Raw genomic sequence first — 24,334 nt, forward strand, 5'->3', positions numbered from 1 at the left:
TGTGTGTGTGTGTGTGTGTGTGTGTGTACAATAATACAGTTTAACATTGTGTTGCAGCAGTTACAGTAAACTAGGGATGAAGCCATTTAAAACTCAAATCATGCTGTAAATAAAGCTTAGATACAGGAGGAGCTCAGCTGGAATCCAGAATAGACCACTGTAAAAATATCATCCATCACAAAGGATCTGTGTCTGTCATTCATCCTTAAAAAAAAAAGAATCTGTTCAACCTTCTCTAAAATCTAATATCTGTCACATGGTAATGCATCAAAAAAGCATTTTGTTCGTCCTTGAACTCATGTGATAAAATTAATCTCAATCAGCATCAGCCCTACCTCCGTTGCAAACGTCTGCTGCACCACAATAACATCTCCATCTCATTAAATGGGACAGTAGTCCTTTAAATACTTTTTTTTCCCCCATTTTATATACAAGAATATCGTACGTGTAGAAAAACAAGAACGAGGACGATTCTCTGGAACCAATGTGGGTTTTTGTTTCAAGGGGAAATGGGCACATCACACACTTCTGGTTGGTGGTTGCTGGTACTACGTTTTTCTCAGAGAACATATTAAAATAGATAATTAAATAGAGTCAGATAAGTTGCACTCAGGATGGGACCGTCACCATAAATATAATATTATTATATAACATTATTGCCAAGGGGTTAGCATGTGTCCCACACTTCTTTATCTTTTGTGCAAGTTTACCTCAGTTTTAATTATATCGATTTTATTCAGTGAGTTTTGTGAAGCAAACCGAAAGGTCAGTTCCTTGGTGAAGGACACTTGAAGAGGACATGCGAACAGATGCGGTGATCAAAAACTGTGACCAGCAGTTCACAGGGAAATCTTTCTCACCATACCCCAGCTACATGCTGAACAAATCTCAAAGGCTTCAATAAACAAGCTAACAGAGACTGGAGAGTTGAAACATTTTGCTACTTTTCAGTTAAAGTGGTTTAAAAGTACTGATTCTACAGCCACGTTGACACATTTCTATTAATTCTGTAGGCTTCAGGGAAGGTTCCTGTTTCAATGTGGCTACCGTTTAACTTTCGAAAGCTGAACATTGCTTTCTACACAATCCACAGCATCACCACACTCATAGAGGCCTGTGTTGCAGCTATTCTTTGTTCATCCAACAAAACAGGAAGTCACATCGTCCTGCAAAATCAAAGCTCACCATATATTCAGTAAAAAAAAATTGCCAACCACAGCACATCTCGCTGTTATGTCATTACCATACAAAATGAACACACGTTCTGCATATAGTTTGCGGCCTGTTTATGACCCTTTCTACTGGTGGTCAATTTTCTTCTTCTTCTTGTTGTGTGCTTGTTTCAGGTTAGGAAAGGAGTGTCATTTCATGCACACAATCAGTACTTGTTAAATAGATTTAAAAGCATAAGCTGACTGTTCTCTAAGTAACATAAAAAACATTCTGTTTTGGTACAACAACATTTTATAAAAAAAGCTTTTTCAATTATTTTCATCAAACTTTATCCTCAGCTCGCAATGTTTAGTAGATATACGGCCATTGCCCGACTCGAATCTTAACATACATGTTCTTATATCAAATACACAGTCCTACCTCAGTATAATACATGAAACAACTGCTTACATCAGAAATCACAGGTCAACGAAGCGACGTAGCCAGCAAATTTAAAATAAGTGATTTGTAGAATATAAAACCCCCGACCGAGCCCTTTAATTAATACTCACACTGACTGTGAAGTGACGCAAACGTGACCCGCAGTTAGCTTCCCTCCTCCCTGTCTGTCCGTCACTTAATAGATAAGAAGTCACTGAAGACACTTTTTTTCATTTACAGACTTTCTATCTAATGTGATTGTGTTTTTTTTCTTCTACTGTAAACTGTAGTAATACAGAATATGAAAAAGATAAAATACATCATACATATCGTGCATCAAACAATAACAGACGGTCTAAGGCAAAGTTGAACCTTGATGCTAGTTTTTTTTTAATTTCCTCGCTAGCATTCTGCAGTTCAAGGACCCTCAAGTCGGCACTTAAGATTTAATATAGATGCTTAAAAGGATTGCGAAAGATCCCACCAACGTGTCATATGATTGTTAAATCTGTACTGTGGTGTTCTGTGGCACTGCAAGACGCAGAAGATAAAACTTTACGTGCTCTGAAAGCGATGCTTCGGGTCCCATTTGGTTCAGTGTCTGGAAACCGTCTCAGCCTTCCTGCAGCATCGTAAAAATCCGGGTTAAGAAATAATTCTGCAATTACAGAAATCAGGCCTCGCTTTTTCTCCTTTCGTCCGACGCTTCTCGAAAGTCACAATGCACACACACACCTGCTTGTCTTTCCACACATTTTGAAGATAATTGGGGTCATTATCAAGCACCCGTTGCTCAAACCATTATCAACAAGTCTCGGGCAACCAGACAAAAGAAAATCTTTGGATCTCAGTCCATATTTCAATAAAAAAAAAAAATTACAGGCAAATGAAAATCCTATGAATATTTAAGTCATTCAGCGTCTACCAACTAGTAAATACCTTTAATACCATATATACCTCTGGACAGCGCTCTTTAGCCACCATAAAACCCTTTCAAAGTGTCTCTCTCATCACTGACCTTTCTTCTCCAAAGTCACCTCAAATGTCTCTCACATACTCGTTCATTTAACATACTGTTGGCCTTCAGTCTTCAGGTGCAAAAAACACAACCTGATGCATCTCTTGGATTAGTCCCATTGGTCGAGCCAGGGGGTCATGTGATCATCTGAATACTATTAGTAAAATAAATACTGTTTCCTTTCCCTATCCTCGCTGCATTTTTTCCATCAGTCTCCTCATCCTCTTCTTCCTCCACCTTTCTACTCAGTCCCTTATATGTCTCTGAGAGGAGCTGTTTACTCCTCCTCTTCCTCCTCTTCCTCCTCCTCTTCTTCTTCCTCCTCCTCCTCTCCGTCCTCATTGGCGTAGATACCGGCTTCCCACTTCCTAGCCATGTCGCTTTTCCTCCTGGTGACGCGAGTGGCCTCCAGAACCTGTCAATTACAAAACAATCCAACGCCGTCAGAGCAACAAAATAGTTTGCATGAGCCAACTGTTCACTAATAAAACACATGCTTTATTACCAGCCTCAAAAGGGATATAATAACCACACAATCACAAAAAGAAAACACGTCACAGTGACTTTAATGTGGCATGCATTGTGTATCAAAAACTGAGGGAGCGCTTGGTTAAACCATCCTGGCAGTAAAGGAGTCCTTGAGTTGTATCCATCAAAATAAACCACTAATATGAAGCGCACCTGCAGTATTTGACAATAAAAAAAAAAAAAAGTCCATTTCAGGGAAAAGTTTCAAGCTTCAACGCTAGATTTGTTACATTTGTTGTGCTCCCCCTTCATCGTCCCTCTCACACACTCATGCCAAGATACAAATGCACACACACACAGTTACAAACACATAAACGCATCTTCACACACAGGACACATTTCTCTGTGAGCAGGAATCCAGGGTGAAGGTGAAGGAGATTGTGTGTAGAAAATGATGGCTTAATGATTTTTGAAATCACTGAGCCCAACTTAAGCTTTTACTTGAGTAGTAAGTAGAAGTGTTGTTGCGCGCTGTTTATGTATGACCTACAGTTGATGACGACCACAACAAAGACATCCACCGCATATTACAACTCAGAAAAGCATATTCTCACATTTTTTTAACAGTAGTATTTTTCTTTAAATTAAGCTTGATGTGTATTTAGAAGAAAATATATTAGATATGTTAAATTGTTTTCCATCAATTTGGTGGAACTATATCATTATCTGAGGTTCACTATTTACTAGGTACACAGAGGGAACATGTGCATGGGGGGAGGCAAGCACATGCAGCACCAACACCACAGAGCAGAACAGAAATGCAGTGAGACCGCAAGCAGACCTGGGATCAGATATAAAACTTGTTTTGGTTTCGTTCTCAGAATTCCTCCTGTCTAGCGTTTAAAACTTAAATAATACATCTCTATCTCATGTTTCTGGACCACTTTCATATCCGGGAGTCATAGCAATCTTCAGCCGGTACAGAAATAGTCCAAATACACACTGGAATGTATTATTTCTTCCTAAAGTCTTTCAATTTAGTCTGTCCCAGGTCTGTCAGTAAAGGTTAGAGGTGAGACAGGTACCTCAGTGGTTACCTCGTTAACCAGCAACAAATGGGCATACTGACCGACCAGCAGGAGAGAAGCAACAGTACAAATAGTCAGAAACATGTGATGTCATCATGGATAAACAATAAGAAGATCAGCAACATCAACAACAACCAACCTGCTGTATGTTCAAGATGTCCAAGATAAAACTGCATGACGACTATGCATGCAATGTCATACTTTTTTCAATAAATGATCTGTAAGCAGTGTGATGTTATAGCCTTGAGATGTATTTTTTATTGTGTGTGTGAATTTAAAATGAAGTGTATGGTGCTTAAAAAAGAAAGTGGAACTGTTGTCTGTGACATTTTCTGGTTATTCATTTTTTTTCCCCACAATGTAAGAGAATGATTCTTTGAAGACTTTCATTTTCACAGTTTAGTCTGCCAAAATCCAATACCTCTTCTCAAAAGAGACATCATTAATTCTAATGACACACTGGCAGATGTGTTTGGCACAAAAGGACGTATTAAGACATTAAAAAAGATGGAGACAAAACAGAAACCCCCCTAGCGTCTGTGACTTACTTTCAATTTAATTTCCTGTTTCAGGCTTGGAAATTCCCTTTGATGTTTACAGTATTAGCTCTTGCCAAAATGGCAGGGATTGAAGCCTTCAACCATTTAAACATAACCAAACTAATGTGGTTTCTCCAGGTTCAAATACTCACACTGTTGTCCTCTACTTTCTCCCTCCTCTTCACTTTGTGTGTTTCATAGTCTTCCATAAGCGTCTCCATGAAGTTTTTGGGTCGTCCTCCAGAGTCCTCGCTGCCGGCGTCAGACAGGGCTCCCTCTGAGGGTGAGGGTGAGACAGGCGGTACAGGTCGAACCTTCTCAATCTTTCCTGCACATCACAGAAAAACACATGGAGTTGAGACAGGTTTGTTAAATAAACATGATCACGCCAAGCATGAGTGGTAGGGAAGCAATCTAACTGGTTTGTACATGAGAAACTAAGTTATGTTTGTTCTATTGCTGCAACAACAACAACAACCTCCTACACTGTTTCATACAGGGACCAATGACACATAATTGATTACAATTATTACAGATTGGCACATGTTGGGAATTAATCCACACAGGGAAAGGACATTCTTTGGTGTGGTTTGTAGATGATACTGAGGTATTACAGTAATTTAAAAGATTAATTATTCAAACTTGCTCAAAAACAAATGATTGAAATGCATTAAAGGCAAATCTAAATTTGTGTTTGTCTTTACATTGGTCTTAAATCATACAACATCATATATGCCTAGGTTAAAAGTGCAAACCTATGAATAAGGTTATTGTTTTCAGTAACAAAAGGCACTGTCTGGTGAAGTAGGGCTAAAATTCATATTCTTAAATAACCTTTAAACTTAATATACTGTATAACAAAGTACACACCAGTGCAACAAACACATAAAGACACAAAGACACCAAGCATGAGTGGTACTTAAGCAATCTACACAAGAAAATAATTTAGATTTTTTTTTGTTTTAGTGCAACAACAACAACCTCATACACGGTCTCATACAGGGACCAATGACAAACACCGTAGTGAAGCAACAGAGCAGTGACTAACCTGGTGCTGTCCTCGCTGTCAGTGTGAGTCTGGCTGGCAGGCTGTTGCTCTTCATCTTATCTGCTGGGGAAATCTTGGTTTGGCGCATCCCCGACCTCACGGGACCGAGGCTGTTGCTGGAGGAGATGCTGGGGCGGACGACAACAACCGGCTTCTCCTCCCTCTGTTTCTTCAGCTCCTCCTCCCTCTGCTGAGCTGCTCGGATCTCCTCTTCGATCATGGACAAAGTCCGCTGCTTCTTGGAGCGCAGGCGGAATGGGCCGCTGGCTGCCTCCGCCTCGGGCCCTCGTGCCGCTGTCGCTGTGCTGCGCAGCTCAGCCGCCTCCGAGTATTTACTGAAGTAGCTGAACTCTGCTTTCTCCGGGCTTGGGGGAGAAGGGGGACGGTAGACCGGGGTCGGCCTGGGAACTGGAGCTGCCGAGGAAGAGGCAGGCGCCTGAGCTGGAGACGGGGCCGAGGAGGCGAGTGCTCTGGCGTAAGAGGACTGGATTTTGATCCTGGGACCTCCGTCTTTGGGCCTCTGTGGTGGAGAGATGGGCTGAGAAGGAGGCGGGGAAGGCGTCCGGAGCTGCGGTTGCTGGACTGGACTGGAGGGCTGCTGCTGCGGAGCGTGATCTGATTCTGAAGGCTCCTCTTGGAGTAAGACCCTTACTTCTGGCCCTCTGTCTGGCTGAGGGGACATGTTGGATGGAGCCGGACTGTAGCACACAGATGATTGGAGACTGGGAGCTCCACCAGAAGACACAGGGGAGGAAGAAACTGGCACCGGGCTACTTGTTGAAGTGGAGGATGGAGATACAGGGGTGCTCAGTTGTGAAGAATTCAACTCAGAGCGCTGCCACTCCTCTCCATCCCGAGCTGCCAGGGCATTTTGGATGGCATTTTGGACGAGTACCCCTGCGTGGTACTCCAGGTCGTCTTCTGTTGGACTGCCATTGGTCTGCCCGTTGACTGGCGTGGTGGGCTGAGGGGTGGGCGGTGACACCGGGGTCAGTGGCAACGGGGTTGGCGGTAGCGAAGCCCCGCTGTCAGAAATATTGTCCAAGCTGAAGACAGTGGTGTCCTGAGAACGGACGGATAACTCGTCCAATCCCGAGTCGGACTCCTCTGGGTGAAAACTTGGATAGAAATTGCTCTTCCTCTCCTCCTCATCAGGCAGGATTGTCATAACAGCTCGTGCGCAAGTAAATTCTGATGCAATTCCTTCATCGGACCAGGTCACGTGACCCTCCCCGGTTTCTGCAACAATGTCACCGCCCCCGTGGCTGCCCCTGGTTATGGATTTGGAAAAGGGTTTGGCGGAATATATGTGAGGAGCTACGTCCCTCTTGGTGGCCCCCCCTTGCAGAAACTGCTTTCTGGCAGACGAGAAGTTGATCTGCTCCTCCAAAACGTCGTCCTTCCTGTTTAGCTCGGGGTCAAAGGTAACCATTGTGGGAGGACCTGAAACCTGGGGCTGCAAATGGAGATGGGAGGCGAGAAAACAAAGGAGAAAAATAAAGAAAGGTGAGACAGACATAATCGATCTAATTAATCATCAACATTTCCTACATCACCAGTCCTATGTGTGTGTGTGTGTGTGTGTGCGTGTGTTACCTGTGTGTATGTATAGATGTGACCCTGTTTCTGCTGTTTCCTCTCCTGGTATTTCTTTAGAGACTCAAGCTGATCTGCATCCAGCTGTTCTTCCAAAGGAACCTTGAATGAATGATTAAACCAACCAAATAAACAATCAGTCAGGTTGTCAGGAAGTCAAAATACAAACCAAAGATTAAAAAGGGGCGGCTACCTCTTGAGGAGGGTTCCACCAGCGCTGGGCGATCCCAGGGTTCTTCTTCACTGCCTGGTCTTTGATCAGCTCCATACGCTCACGCTCCAGCTCCTGAACCTGAGAGAGGGGGAGAGAGGAGGACAAGAGAGTGTGAACATTTACAAAGAGCAGACGAATCATTTAGCATTAACATAAGCTTTTAATTACACGTATGCTGATAAAGATAGAAGAAAACGTGTATATTTAGAGTCTAGACTGTCAGTACAGTCCAATGAGGCCTGTTTGAGGCCTGCTAGCAGTCATACATGTTCTCCATTGCCTCTCCAATCAGTTGTATTGCCCCTTGAGCAATCCATGTAACCCCCCATTACAGCGATTGCTCAGTGTGACTCGACTGAAAATGATTTTAAAACAGTTTCCACTGGTCATCACTCTTTTCTTCCTCTTTGTTGAAAAAGAAACTACTACTAACCCCCTTTGGATATTGCTCACAAGTGCTTACGTTACTCAGTGTTAATTTACGACACAACTGTATTTCAAAATTCCTTCCTTTTGGGCTGCCATTTCTTGATTTTTTCATTTGATGTTAAACGTTTTGGCCATCACCTGTATAACACTGTCAATAAAGAAAATACATAGATATATCTTATGCTATAACTTTTTTGTGCATTTTTTAACACTCTTAAGCCTTATTTTGCTTGCCAAGATAAAAATGTACAAAAAGTTAAGCTATATGTTTTTTTTTCTTCCAAGATAAAATTGTTCTAATAAAAAAGGAGGACTCATGGTAGATAAGCATGGAGACTTAATACTATTAATCATTCATTTGACGCTTACTTACTCATAATTTGGCTGCCATTTTATCCTGTCTCATGTAACAAAGCAAGCAGTTCAGACTTGTTTATGAAAGGAAATATGACTTAAAATGTTGAATTTTAATTTAAAAAGTAAGCGTTAATTTACACTTGCTCACATTATGTTAATTTGGTAAGAATTACTCAGGAATACTTTATGGTAACGCATTTAGGAGCTTTCCTCAGAACTCTAATTTCTTACACTTTTGATTCCCAACAACATAACTGTTGTTTTAGCTACTGTGTGTCTGTTAAAGCTGGTACATAATCTAACAGCCGTTTACCTCCCCTGAGGGTCGTCTCCTCGTCACCCTGACCTGCTGCTCCTCTCCAGGGGTGAAGAGTTTCGCGGGCCGCCTCTCCTCCTGAAATGCTCTCAGCTCAAACTTGGCCCTGCCGCTCCCCATCTCCTCTCCCTGCCCGTGGCCGTTGGTCCTCACAGCGGAGTCCTCCTGGTGGAGGAACGTGGTTTGTCTCAGCCCCTCCACAACGATTGATTGGTGATTGACAGGAGAGGAGGCCGACACGCAGACAAAAGGAGAGTTCCCATCGATGCTGATTGGTTTGGTGTGATCTGATGGAGAAGAGTTTCCGTTGGTGGGTGTTTCTGAGGCGGCGTCTAAAACCTGGTCCAAGTAGCGGATCTCCTGTAGACACAGCAGATGATGAAATTGCTGTTAATGTAAATGTTAATGATGTTCATCAAACTCCTCCTGCTATCAGATTATGGGGAACGATGCAGATGAGGTGATTAGCTATAAAAACTATACAGCATATCATAATACTTTTATCATAGCAAATGAGAATAAACATACATTACTGGACATTACATTAAATGCACATTTATAATGGCAGAAAGTGGAGAGGTTAATGTTTTAATGGCACAAAACCAGACAACAAAAGCCGTGTTCACATTTTTTTTCTTCTGTAAACTAAAACATAATCTAAAAACCACCCTAAATGTTCATCTTATTTAAATAATTACAGAGATCACGTCAATTTAGCCATCATCCTGTGAAACTCTGATATCAGCACAAACCTAGGCATAGCTGACCTGGAATTATGGTTTTAAGTTTTTGGCATTGGTCTCATAAAGACAATAAATAAAAGTAATGTCACAAGACAAACCTTTTTTTTTTTTTTTTTTTTTAAATGTATTGGATAAACAGTGTGCAAATGTTTTAAAATTGCTACAGTATACTGTAACACACACATGCAGCACCATTTCATTTGATTAACTTGGAGAGCTCTTTAGGCTAATATTCCTCATATTACTGAAAAGAAAAAGAAAAAAAGGGACTTAAAAAAATCACAAAATTAAAACTATCACCTCAGACTGTGACATAACCAGTACAATTTCCACTCAGCCCAAAATAAACTGGCACTGTCCCAAGTTTTTGGTATTGATAAATAAAAAATAAATAAAACAAGAAACTGAATTTGAGCATGGTCTTGCCCAGAAAACCTGCTTACCTGCACCACCTCGCTGTCAGGAGTCTCTGCCTTCACACCAAGTGCACTGTGAGCTCGGTTGCTGGGGCTGCTGAGACAGCCATGCTGGATCTGCTGGCTCTCCAGTTCCATGTTTGCAGGCCTGTCAGTGATAACGCTGACCGATTCCTGGAAACTGACGCTCTTCAAGGCCCGCTCTCTTGGTATTGGGTCACTGACATCCTCGGCTGCCCGCCACAATTTCTGTGTCGACAAAACAAACCAAAGCCACAAGGGTCAGAGATACTGTTCGGAGAGGCAGTACAATGTTCGATCACTTTGATAAAAGCAATATTTGCTTGAAGTAGGAATTAAAATATTTCCTCTTTCCTCATCTCCCCCCCACCCCAAAAAGCACATGACACAACCATAAGCCTTTCTGTCTGCATTGCAGTATAATAAGTGTGTTAAGTAAAACCTGTGCAGCAGCTTGAGTGTGCTCTGACTGGTTCCCACCACTAGAGGGCACCAACTCCCATTCAGCTGCATCAGGTCACAACAGAAACAACACAATCTTCCATAGTACTGAAAACTATTGTATCTTTGTTCAAATAACTTCCAAGTTCTGAGATTGAACCAGTGAGCTGAATACCTGACATATGTATGTTTGAAGAAGAAGAAAAAGGGATGGGAGGTGTCATTATAAACAGTTTTAATCTCTGGTTATATAAGGATCTAAATCCATCACTTGACACTTTAAAGTTGTACTTCTTCTGCTTTAAGTTTGTCTGAGGTGTATCACTGGTAAGGGAGTTGTCAGATACTCCAGGTTCTGCAGCTTTAAAGATATTTCCATTTTAACAGCGTCACATTTGCTCTATTACACACATCCACTCCCTGGATCTCCAAGACCTCAGCTGTTCACAGGACCGCGTCACTGGTGTGTTTTTGAGGTTAGGTGCCTGACTCAAGGCCACATCATCTGTAGTTGTTATGAGGAAGGATATATCTTCCAAAAAACAAAATTCCCCCTGCGTAATTGGTCACACAGCTGTATAAATGCTAGATGAAAAATGTCCCTCCAAATGAAATTAAACCTACCATAATAAAATGCATACATTATGAACAAACATGTAAGTTCATATCAAGTGGAACACTTTTATCCAGTGATGTGATTATAATATTGCCGAATAACAGTTAACACAGATACTCAACACAATTATTATATCACTGAAAAGTATGTTACAACCTTATGAAGCAATAATTTGGGGACTTTTATCTACTTTTCCCCCTCCATTTTAAGAAACAAACTCAGATTTTATAAAGTACATTCATCCAAATTCCCGCCAAATAAAATTACATTTCGACTGTGGTAGATATGTCACCGATTTATCCAGGGAAGACGTGTAAAAACAGGGGTCGACTGTCTGGTTAAAGGACACGATGGTGGACACATGGGCATTCTGGGATCAAACCTGTGACCTTCTGTTTTTGTGAACCATCCATCCGACACATTCCACATCAACAGTTAACGAGGAGCTACATTTACACACTCCTATCTTTACTGACTCCTCTGTTTCTACAGAGGGGTCAGTAACAAATACTCTAGTGGCTTCCTGTTTTACTGCCTTGTGCCAAGCACACCTCCATTCTGAAGGTGTGTTTACTTCCACAAGGGGTTGTTGACCCCCCCGTCTTTGTAACATGTGAGAGTGTGTGTTAGGGTTTAATGAGGGCCACTTCAGTGAACTGGTCCACTGTTCAGTTAAAGCACACTCAGCCATAAGGAGGAAGTATTTGCTTTGTACCCACTCTTAGACCTAAAGACTCAGACATGCTACCCGACTGCCATTTAATGATATTTGTTGACATTTCTACTGATGTGAACCCTCTACGTGAGGCCTCTCTGCAGAAATCAGAGGCAGATTTTTTTTCAGACTTAGTATCAATATAAAGAGGGTGACCCAGCCTTAAAGCTGGATCATTATCTTTTCTCTATCTACCCCTCTTTTTATTCTCTTTCTCTTCTCGGTCCTCTCTGGGATTGTTAAGAGAAAAAGAAGAAACAGTGAATGATGACATTCACATTTACAGTCACATGGTGGATTATTAAAAAAAAGCCATGTCTTGTCTAAACTGAAGGAACCCTCTCCTCTCTTTTCTTTCTTCAGTCCTCTCTCCCCCGCCCTCCTATCCGCATGTCTCCTGTTTCTACTGCGAGGGAAAAAAATATCTCTGACAGCATTTTGTTGACCCTCCTGGCTCAGTCGTGCTTATACTGTCTCATGAAGTGTGTGATTATATATAAGACAGAATAAACACAATCTCTTAAAGGAACACCTCACACATTTCCAAGTCTAACGATGATACTATGGATGAACTTTGAATGCAAATCAAAATCTATTGTGCCACTACTTTTTGCATCGTAAGATAAAAAAAGAAGGGAAAAACCCATTGATGCAGATATTTATATATATATGGACAGTTGAGATTTGAACTGAACAGATAACTGTATTGTTGGCCACAAGCTACTTCATCAACTTTAACTTGATCAAAAGTAATTCTTTGTTTAACCACACTATGATTGACACTGAACAATATTACACGCATAAACTTCACTAATCTTTTCCCCTTTCATCTCAAGTTTCTTTGTTTTCTTCACTCACATTTTTCACCCAGTTAATGATATTAGCGACCATGTGAGGTCCAGATGTCACTTCTATTTACACACTCACACAGACGAGGTCTTCATTCTTGTTACATTTGACCCATTGCATACTGCATGTGTATGTGCGCGCGTGTACAGCAGGAATGTGTGTGTGTGTGTGTGTGTGTGTGTGTATGTGTCTAGGAGTGTGTGTCTAGCAGGCAGGACAGTACAGAGGGGGAGGATATCCCGTTACTGCCTCAGGAAAGCAGTACTATAGTACAGGAATGTCTCATATGCAATGCTATTCTGCTACACACCAACACACAGTAAAATAAGTGTGTGTGTGTGTGTGACTGTAGTTGTGCAGCAGTGCATGACAGTGTGATTGTGGTCTTTCAAGTGTGTCTTTTTGTATCAGAGGTGTGTATTCGCGTGTGTTTCTGACTCTCCTTGAGGTGGACATTCCAGGCATAACTAGCTGTCCTCAAGGCTCCGACTCAAATACTTGTGATGAGGGACATTGTACACCCTGCAAGGAGCAAAGTGTGTGTGTGTGTGTGTGTGTAAGATTGCATTTTTGAGTGTGCGAAAAAATCAATATCACTTTTGCCAAGAAGCTAAAATTCTCTGTGGTGTGTTTGAATGTCTGAAAACCCCAGAACCCCAGTTACTCTTGGACCAGGAGTTTCCAGCACACCTAAATGTCTATGTTACAGTCGCATGAATTTGAAATATAGTGTAAATAGTCCCACAGCCTTTTCCGCCATGAAGTGTCAGCTGTGTTGTTGTTTCGGCTTACTCCAAAAAAGGATGGAAAGTTCAGGAAAATCCTACAAAGGGAAGACATTTTCACCAACCTCGCCTAATGAACGGATCTATTTTAGGGTGAGAGATTTGAATTAGTATTAAGTAGGTCTAAGTTTGGGTGACAAGCCAAGGTCAGATTAGTTATGTTGAGGGTGATTTTAGGTTTTGGCTTTAGATCACAGTTTAAGATTAAGATATTGTATTATGGCTTCGATAAATTCTTCAGAATAAGATCAGGTTGTTAAAATATATTAAACCAGGAGTTAGGTTAATGTAACTGGGAGTCTGGAGGTTTAATATTATAAAGGGTGGGAATTAAGGAATTCAGTGGAAAGTCATGACAAGTAAAATGACACAATCATGAGTCTATCCGCCTAAATGCTGTCTCATTCCCCGCCTGTTGCCATTCCCATCACATCTGGAAATTCTTGACCTCTGACTGGGATGCACAAAAAAACACACACACACACACACCAAGATACACCATTATAACATACACATCCAGCTGCATGCCTGAGAGGCTGGGGGGTTTACCAGATTATGAATTCCTGTGATACACACAACCTTGGCGTCTCTCACAAAACATTTGTTTCCATTTCTTTAATATAACACCATTGGCTTATTCTAGCACAAACTGTAGCCAGAACTCATGGCAAATGTAAAAAAAAAAAAGTCAATAAAAAAATGAAAGCCTTATGATGTACGTCCTCAAAGACACAAGCGCACACACACACACACTGAGCTGAGGTTACTGTGTAACCGGGTGCCGATCCCAGCTCTGTTTCCTGGCTAAATATGATCTTGTATGGTAACTGGAACCTGCTGCTGGTCTAGCATGGCGTACTCAGATTCAAACAGCCTGGATTGTGAACTCAAGCCAAACAGTGCTATGTACTTCTTATTCATGATGTCATTCTCCGCTTAAGACAGTTTGGAGGTGTTGAACTAGAGTGGTGGTATGTCATTGACAAACTAAACGTGGCTAGATTGTCACAGAGTGGGGAAACTGGCCGTTACTATTCCTATACTTCCTATTATTTTCCTTGTGAGCATTTCAGTTCCTGTTTGCCGTCTGTAGCTCACATTTCCTATGATGTCAGTTTGCAAAATAAATTTGGTGTTCTTAAAATGAAAAAAAAAAAAGTTAAATAGGCTTATTACTCACCTGCTGCTCTTACAAGTAGTATATTTCAGTTAAATCTGTAAATCCATGATGTCATTTTTAAAAAGGCAAGCTTCCTTCCGCTTTATATTTCTATTAATAATTTCTATCATCCGTGTATGTGACTTCTCTCAAAAAGCTTTATCTTTTTTCCTATTTAGCTCTGTTCACTTCAGTCCAGCCTTGGTCAGTCCGGTTCCAGATAGTGGGAGTGCCGGACTTTTTCCCCTGGCCAAGCCTTTTCCTCCTCTTCTTCTCCTCCTTTTCCTCCCCTCCCGTCTCTTTCCTCTCGTCCACAAAGCCTCTCCTTTCTCAGTAACATTCCTGCCGGCTGCTCAGTAAGCTGTGATGTCATGGGCTAAACGTGTGTGTATGTGTATGTGTGTGAGTGTGTAGGTTTCTCCAGATGCCCTCACCCACAAAGACCCCTTCTGTGCAGGCCCTTGTGCACACACACACACACCAAAAACATCCACCCTGTGGCTCTCCGCTCCTCCTTTCCTGTGTAAGACCGAGCCCTCTCTTTCCCCACACCACACGTATGTCGCTCGTCCACTTTCCCTTTAACCTACTGCTCCTTTCAAAGCTCTGAGGAGACGGAGTCACAGAGGCAGGAACGGAGGAGATGATGAAGAGATGATGACTGAGGGGGGGAGGAGATGGGGTGATAAGGGGGGTAATGGTGTTTGCTTCTGTCAGCATGGGACTGTTGACTCAGTCTGAGGGTTAGAGTCACGTACAGGTTTTATTCACCTTTTAATAAAAATTGAAATACATAAAACCTGCTGCCTCGTTAAGTTTTTTTATTATTAGTGCTTTTAGTGGAGACTTGACACGTAACAGAATGGTCTTAATGCCGTTTCAGAGGCTTCTCCATCGTAACAAATAAAACTTTCTAAAAAGAAAACCAAGTCTTTGTCATTATTTGGCCTGAAACTATAATTACTGGTATCTTCAATGCCAAAATGGAGAATTAAACCCACTAAAAGAAACAAATGCTGACATCGTAGGCTCAATCTGATGCTACTCGTCTGTATTGGTGTTGTGTGTGAGCGTGTACCTGATGGGTCACAGGATCAGGCCAGTGGAAACTAGAGCTGACCCAAGTCCAGGTTCACTTTCTCTTCTCACGAGCACTACATCAAAGACGCACTGGAAACACTTTCCTCGAATTTACAAGAGCAAATGGCACGATTGTGTTAGTGGCTGCTAAATGATGGAGGACGCTGCTGTGAGAGAGGTACCGATTTCAGCAGAATGCATATCAGCAATTGGTGCTGAAAATATTCATTTTTTAAAAGCCATATAAGCAAATGACAATGCAGTTTTACTGAATTATTTGACATAATGATATATTTCCTATTCCCTGGGCTTTTCTTTTGTTGTAATTAGCTAGTTAGTTACTACTGTGAGAAATGTACCTTTTGTCAACGACAAGACTATGGACCCAAAAAGCACAAGCACTATATATCAATGTCTTATTGAAATACTAGGGCTAAAATATCAGGTTTTTCCAAAATTGTGCAATGAAATAAAAGTTAAAAAAATAAAAAAATAGTTTTGTAGGACTTTTCTTGATACTTTTAAGTCTTTTAACTGAAGCATGTTGGAAACAACAGGGTGGTCCAGAGGTCACAGAGGTTATCCTACTCTTTATTTGCAAAGAAAGGCCAGCAAAAACCAGCGTGTGCCCATTAACAGCTGTGCGTCCTGTCATTAATTGTGAGTTATGCCACTGAAGCAAATTCCTAAAACCAGGTCCCTTTTAAGTGTCGCTGTTTAAAATGACACATCATAACTTCTAGTGATTTTCCCTGAGTTCCCAGGGTAGAAATAACTCGTACGAGTCCTACAATGAAGACAAATAGGTCGCAGGAAATTGGGACAGTAACCCAATTATTGTATATGAACTGGGGAGTTCAATTCCTGGATGGGTTGTAACACACAGAGACTCGTGATGGTCATTATGCCAGCGCTGGAGAGTCACAAAGGGTTATATTTAACGACTATAAGGTCCAGTAACAGACAAGCTGTGAAAGATGAAAAGAGACATTGTTTGAAAATAAAAAGAGACAGAGGAAAAAGAGACAGAGGAGGACAGCAGGAGTATATGTGACGGTTTATTCATGTGCGTGTGTCCACATTTGATTGCATGCATCTGGGTCAACACTAGTCAATAAAGTGTAGTGCCCAGAGCAGTCTTATATCATGGAAGTTGATCACGATTGATCGGGAACAAAATGAATGACACAAATGACCATCGCAGCCTGCCAGAAAGAACCAAATGTCCATTCATGCACACTGTACAGAACAAACACATAAAATGTCCACGTGCCAAATTTGGGACTGAAACAGGACATTAAGTTGAGCATCATATGGGTGTGGATGGTTATTAAATCTTCAATTATTCAAAATAGGTTTTGCGTGTGATCTTGAATTTCACAAATTCCACATAAAGAGAAGAGAAGACATTATGACTGCCTTCAATACAAGTGTCAGCCTCCCCTTTAAAGCATAAAGACGAAGAGTGTTTGATATTCAAATGAAAGTTTTTTTTAAATATTCCTTTAAGTCTGCAAACAACCAGTTATTATTAGCCTTCTTAAGCCTTAAAAACTAGGTGTTGTAAAACTGATAAAGAGTAAGGTGGTGAACACTTTGGAACAATGATGTTGCATTGTGGTTTTGAAACGTTGGACTTTTTCTAATGTGATAAAATAGAATCTCTTAATGCAGTATTTACAAGTGTTGCGAGTTTTAAAATACAGCATGGTGCATTATGTCTCAACTATTAAGAAACTGATATTTGTAAATATTTAAGAGACATTTCTAGAAGAGGAGGAAAGGGTTCATTATGATGTCTGAGTTCAATCATCTATTGTACAGCCTAAGTGATACAATGTCTGTCTCAAGCGAGTTCAGCTACAAACAAATAGTAAGGGTTTTTCCACAATGTAATATCCTATAAAAATGGAACCCTTTTCACATTAAAAGCGGCCAGTTACTTAGTCCAGCAGTGACTGCAGTGAAGGGTAATGCCCTCTCAGATCCTCCAGTCCCTCACAGTTATTTAAACACCCAAGGCTTGCTGGATGGTGAAGATAGTCACAGTGTATTTAGAGAAGGGTGGTGGACACTTTAAAACAAATGATGCTGCAAAGTAAAGGAAGTGACTGATTGGATAAAAGCCTATCACAGCTCACGGGTTATCTAAACAGGAAACCAGGAAGCTGCGCTGACTTGTATCCATGGAAATGGCTCTCAACACAGGAAATACACCCAAAACTTGAAGCCACCTGCAGAAGAACACACACACACACACACAATCACGGACTGAAAGTTCACTGGGGTCACCATTTGGCAAAATAAACAGTCTGGGAGACAACACCCAGATCAGCCGAGTCAACACAAAATAGGCGTATTAATTAAAGACAGAGCAACGAGGCACTCTATTTTCTCTTTAATGTGTTTGGAAAATTGGCTTGATTTCGAATTTATTTCACAATTGTATACATTTTAAACTGAAATATAAAAGATGGTTTAGCTGTTAGCAAACCCACGCAAGGGTTTTCTGAGGAAATGGGTCACAGCCAAGCAGCACAGCAAATAAATAAATAAAGTAATGTCCGTCCATGTTTAAGAAGGGCTGGTGCAGCGAGGATCCCACACACAATGACGGCATGTTGCAGCACTGCAACACGAATAACGATGGACTTTCACCTGCCTGATGACAAAAGAGCTCAAAACAACACCCGGACCGAAATCATGTTAAGAAGCCTAATGAGTGTTTCAGAGGAATGCACTGCATGTCTGGACTCATGGAAGCTATTTAAGTCCCTTTTCAAGCCTCTCATGACATCACTCACAGACCCCCTAAGACCCCTTCACCAAACAACAACAAAAGGGCCGGACAGGCGCTTCAGTGAGACTCTCGAGGCTGAATACTAATGCTTCGCTCCACACACACACACACACACACACACACACACACACACACACACACACACACACACACACACACACACACACACACACACACACACACACACACACACAGGGTTCTTCTTAACAAGAAAGGTCTATAGTCTATAGTGTGACCACTCTCCAAGTACAGGACGCAGAGCCAGATCAACAGTCTGACAGGAACCAAACACAGTCTAGCAGTGACACTGAACAGCGATCCATTATTCCTTATGTCCTGAACTGAGTCCAAGCACAAACTGTATTGCTTTCTTTAACCGGATCTCAGATCTGTGTGTGTGTATAACAATATTTCATACTGTGACAGTAGAATAAACTGTACTCTGCTGGGCTGGTTGCCCGGTGATACTGTGACAGTAGAATAAACTGTACTCTGCTGGGCTGGTTGCCCGGTGAAAAGGTGCACTGTGTGTGTATTATGTGACAGTTAATGTGCAGTGAGCCAGCCATTGTTTCCAAAATCAAGTTCTGTTAAAGACCCTTACGCACACCCCTATGTAGAGGTCATATTTATGGTTATTTCTGGCTCAAAATGGATGTGCAGTACGCACAACATAAAGTATGATGATCATCGTACTGTAAAGGCAATGTGTTACCTTATTTGACAGAAATCTGTGGATGTATATTGTTGTTATTTCTGCCAATGTGGCTAAACAGCCCAAAGAGCTGTACAGCCCGACTCTGGATGGTAAACTGAGTCCCGATTAGCGCTATAGCTACACGGCAGAGCGTTCAGGCCCAGTCAAAACAAATGCAGCTTAGCCGGCTTATCCATCCAATGTGGCGGCTGTGGATGAGAGGAGAGTTAACTGCCGAGAGTCAAAGACGTCATATTTAAGTTTTTACTGACTTGTGCCAGCAGGAACCAAGAATCATCTATAAAGCCATGATATTGAATTAGTTCATTTGATTAGCATCCAATCAACTAAATGGACATAATAAATGAGGAGTAGGCCTGCGAAACTGTGACTCTGTATTAAACACAGCCGAGTATAAACTGTATAATACAGTTTCTTGTATGACAACTTGCCCGTATGTATGTATATTAGAAGGGGCTAGGGGTACATTTTTATCATGTTGTTATTTTAAGAATCAAAAGGCATTCAATTTAAAATGGCATTTAAAAAAAAAAAAGAAAGTTGAGTGCGATGTCCACATATGGTAGAAGAGAAAAAAAAATAATGACCAAATAACGAAACTGTTCCCTTTCCTTCCTTCCCTCAGCCTCCCTTTGTTACGCAACAGCTCTCTCCTGCTGTTAATTCAGCATGACACAGTACTTAACATTCCTTTTTTGTTTCATATCATGTCACACACACAAACACACGAATGGACAAAGTGAATATGACAATTCAATGACCACAACCATTTCAATGCACCCTATAGTGACAGATGGTTCCAGCAAAAAACAGCCCTTCTGTGGTTCATCTACTGCTAGTCTTCATACACTTTAACTCCTAAAGAAGTCTGTCTCTAACAAGCAAATCTCAGAACTGAAAGTTAAAAGAAAAAAGATGAACCTCTATGGAATCAGACAGACAATCATCATGGAAGATAACAGGATGAACCTGCAGGAAATAGGCTGAGGACAGACTTGAAGGAACAAATCTTCTCCAGAGGAGGAGGGGACACGTAGACGGCTGACTTTGAGGGTTTTTGAGGATGTGGTCTTGGGCTGTTTCTGTGTGTATGTGAGCCTGTGAGTGAAGAAAACGCCACAGAGCATATAATTGTAATCCTTTCCCAGCATGAAGCGGCCCATTTTAGTATTTTGTCCCACAGGACCACACAGTGAGGCTCACCGGCCAATGGGCCAAAGGTTCTGAACAAGATTCAGATCCGAGGGCAGGGAAGATTAATCATGCATTTTATCTGGATTTTATCTGAAGTGAAAAGAGGCCATTAGTGTCACACAAAAATTAGAAAATGGTAAATAAATGCAAAGTGGATTTTTTTTTGTTGCACTTTCACACAGAAGTTGCTGGACTGGTTGCTGGATTTCCTTTCCAAGAACAGAAATATCACAAATGCATTCTGGCTCTTTTGTTTGCACAGAATTCGCTGACCACGGTGGTCAATCGGCATCATTAACACCATCAGCCAATCACACGCTGCACCCATAAATGATGATATTATGCTGCCAACAGTTACCTAAAAACAGTTTAAAGTTAGCGTGGCCTTAAATGCACAGTTTTGAGAGTGTCGAGAGATGAGATCGGTGACTTACATTACGGCTCATAATACTCAATCACACTCATGTCAGCTAGCTGTGTTTAGAAAAGCTTGAGGCACCTACCTCCCAAAACACACCCGCGCAAGCCAGCTACAGTAATGAGCTGACTTGTTATCCCTACATGCTGCTGACTGGACAACATCATTTGTCGAACGCAGCACATTTAGATTACATGCCAACCCTAACAGGCTTTATAACAACAGACCTAAATGGAAATTAAATAGAAAACAGTTGCAATTTCTCAAGAAATAACTGCACACGGCTGTATGTTTTGATGCTGCATGGTCATAGCTGACCCAGCCTGAGCAGCCAGTAAAAGACTAGAAGGCATATTAACACTGTTGTCCAAAGAGGCTGAACCTCCTCCCAGTGTTAGCGTATAGCATTTACTAGCTCACTGCTCTGCCTCTCACCGAGAGGAGCAGTGGGTTAATCACCCGTCTATTTACGGAAACTAGCTCATTAGACAGCCGGCGGATGGAGGCTTCGACACAAAGAAACAAACAGCCTGGTGAACATGTCTGAGCCTGCCAATTACAGTGCTACCAATGTATATGGATAATGCTCTGCTCCCATCAGTGCTCCTTCCTGTGGTTTCAAAGACATATCATGGATTCAGTGGAATGTTGACCATTCTGAGTGAGAACAACTCTCTCTGGTCACATGTTTGCTTAAGAGAGCAAACATGTGACCAGAGAGAGTTAGGACGACATGACCTGAAGTAAGACCTCCTGATGAGCTTTAAATTCAATTTATTCCTGTCTCTGCTTGTTACAACTGTATAATCAGAATGTCCTTCCTGATTAACTCCCAGTAAATTCCCAAAGTGCACATCATCAAAATGATTGCAAATCAAATAACATGATAATAATAATAATAATAATCTTGCCAAGCTTGAGAAGAAACATGCATTGACTCGGTTCAGCTCCAGCACTTGACCCTTACCACTTCACCTCTAGTTAACCTCAATTGACCTAGTTATGATCTTTAACCAGACTCCTAGTGCTAACCTTCAGCTTAACCTTTTAGGAAAACTCCTCTCAGATTCTGTTACATTACATTACATTACATTACAGTCATTTAGCAGACGCTTTTATCCAAAGCGACTTACAGTCAGTAGTATATTACATATCATTCACCCATTCACACACTGATGACAGGCTACCATGCAAGGTGCCACCATCAGACTCTAACTAACATTCATCATCCAGTCCACACCGATGGCAAGCCTTCAGGAGCAACTTGGGGTTAAGTGTCTTGCCCAAGGACACATCGACTGCCGAAGCCGGGTATCGAACCACCGATCCTCTGATTGGAGAACTACCTTGCTCTCCACTACGCCACAGCCGCCACAGCCTGTGACATCGAGCACATTCCAAGAATAATTTTGTGATGAAGTGTTGCAATCTATTGCTTGGTTTTCCCCTCTTTCACTCCAGCTACATAATCTTATTCTGATTTATTGTATTGGACAAGCTTCCAACAACGAGCGGGAAAATCATTGAATTGATTTCAGCAAGCCAGGATAGCAATTGTGACAGCGGCAAAACTGCATAGAGTGAATTTTTATGGTTGAAAAATATATGTGAGCTGCACCCTAGAGGTCTGCAGGACTGTCTTCTATATCCTGCTCTACTGCCGGCATTCCAAATGTAGACTTTTCTTGAGGGATAAGGGAACTAGAAGTGGATAAAGATGTTGTGGATAATTTCCCATAGATGGCTGAACTTCAACCACAAATCACAAGTCTTGAAATCTGGAACCTTCGCTGCAGTAACAGTTGGCCAACGTGACCTCACTTTCTAAAAATGCCCCGGACTTTGAGGGTCCACGGCTCGGCTGGGCTCTCACGAGGATAATATTGGAATAAGAAATGACGACACCCACACAAGCGTCGGCCCCCCGAGCCCCCCTCACGCACTCAGTAACACCTAAAGTCCAAGAAGCATTCTGACATTCCAGTGTGAAGCTGGAATGTGATAAAGACACTTCTGCAGCTTTTCACCACCAAAAAACACATCAGAAGTTAACAGAAGTTAACCTCCCTCCTGACTTCCCGGAACTACAGATAAAGTATCTGCTTCAGCGTTTGATCAAAAAAAAAAATGAAAGCAATTCGAATCTCTCGTAGTATAATCACATTTTTCTAGTTTTAACAGTTAGGAATGTTTCGTTCAAAGGCAGTTTTCTTAATGATGTCCTGTTTTTGCAGACATTTACTTTGTAGTGTGTGTGTGTGTGTGTGTCTTTGTTGTAAACACAGTATTCGTGCTAGCAGGTGGTTTGTGCTTTGCTCTGTGTTAAATGAATGACTTCTGTTGCACAGAACAACAATAGCCGGTGGATGTTGCAGACAATAGTGGGTGGGTGGGTGGATGGGTGGGGGTTGTGTAATGGTGGCCATCACATGGACGGGTCGTATTGTTGCGTTTCCTGCATCCCTTCAGTTCTCTTCCTCTCTGGAACACAAATACCAAAACACTGGACAAAATACTTTGATAGAAGATGGAATGTGACCTTGTTAGGCGCTTAATTCAGGATTTTTTTTTAATTTTCTTTCAAAGTGACTCAAGTCTCAAAATAATATGGCAGGAATAAAAAAAAAAAAAACATGTTCCCTTTTGGGCAAATCAGGGTGTTGTAAGCAGAATGAATGAGGAAGTTAGCTTCCTTTGCCAGAACCAGAATATATTCCTAACAAATGGAGGATATCAACGCAGCTATACGTTGATATTTCTTTGACTGACATAACTAATGATGAATTAGCCGCTTTACAGTAACTTCTGTACACAAAATTAGACTGAATAATGAAGCGAGAATTCAGTTTGGCAATCAGACATTACCACAACCATTCCTAATTGGATACCAAATCACAGCACTCGTGCCACAGACTCTGGTGAAATCCATTATTGTGCTTTCCCTTTCCCTATGACATGATGATTGGTTTCATTTTCAAGAATCCAAACTTTTAACAGTTTAAGATTGTGATCAAGGCATTTTGGGAACTTATTGAAAAGTGCCTATTCATCTCTTCAAATGCGCTCTTCTCTTCCCTGGATGTGTCAGGGTGACGTCTTTTTGCTGCATTATCAAAGAAGTTACCAGAAATAAACCGGAAGAACTAAGGCAGACACACACACAGACACTGCTGTGTCCCTTTATCTTTATTAGCTGCCATCCATTCCCACGAGAAAAAACTAAAATAGACAACAATGTGTCATTCACAGCCCAAAGAACTTCTCATAAATATCAGCTACTTCATACATGCAAACACATGAGGAGGCTTTGTTTGTGAAAAATAGCTGGCCTGAGGGGCACTCACATGATTTCCAACGACAAACCCCCAAGCCACAAGTTTTCTTTCCTATTCATGTTATGCACTCATCACATCTGTGAACTGAGAGGTTACTGCGTATCCACAGTGCAATACAACTGAAACCAATACAATTGGGTATCCGTGACATTAGTGTCCATCTGAACAGCGCTGATTTAACTGAAATGTTTGGGACTTCATCCAATAACACAAGGCGGAGTATCACTCCGTTTCCTGGAAGACAGCCAGTGCAGGCTCAACAACAGATCGGCCATCGGCCAGTTAATGTCAACACTTGGAGCTGTGCTACACTGAACAGACTTCCTACTAGCACCCTCCTCCACCTCCCAGCCTCACTCGCCTAACATCCACCGCTCC

The 24,334-nt window shown here is 41.6% G+C and overlaps 1 protein-coding gene across 1 annotated transcript in view; it reads right to left on the reverse strand.

Annotated features, from left to right (window-relative positions):
• Positions 1 to 419: 419 nt before the first annotated feature.
• Positions 420 to 24,334, reverse strand: part of LOC129102211 (A-kinase anchor protein 2) — a 68,721-nt gene continuing 44,806 nt past the window's right edge. Inside the window, 8 exon segments of the mRNA XM_054612248.1 lie at positions 420 to 3,026; positions 4,177 to 4,203; positions 4,859 to 5,034; positions 5,755 to 7,210; positions 7,351 to 7,452; positions 7,544 to 7,642; positions 8,664 to 9,026; positions 9,853 to 10,074. Coding sequence (XP_054468223.1) covers positions 2,889 to 3,026; positions 4,177 to 4,203; positions 4,859 to 5,034; positions 5,755 to 7,210; positions 7,351 to 7,452; positions 7,544 to 7,642; positions 8,664 to 9,026; positions 9,853 to 10,074 — 2,583 coding nt within the window. The 3' untranslated portion in view covers positions 420 to 2,888.

Source organism: Anoplopoma fimbria, chromosome 14, assembly GCF_027596085.1.
Source record: "Anoplopoma fimbria isolate UVic2021 breed Golden Eagle Sablefish chromosome 14, Afim_UVic_2022, whole genome shotgun sequence".
Classification (NCBI taxonomy): Eukaryota; Metazoa; Chordata; class Actinopteri; order Perciformes; family Anoplopomatidae; genus Anoplopoma; species Anoplopoma fimbria.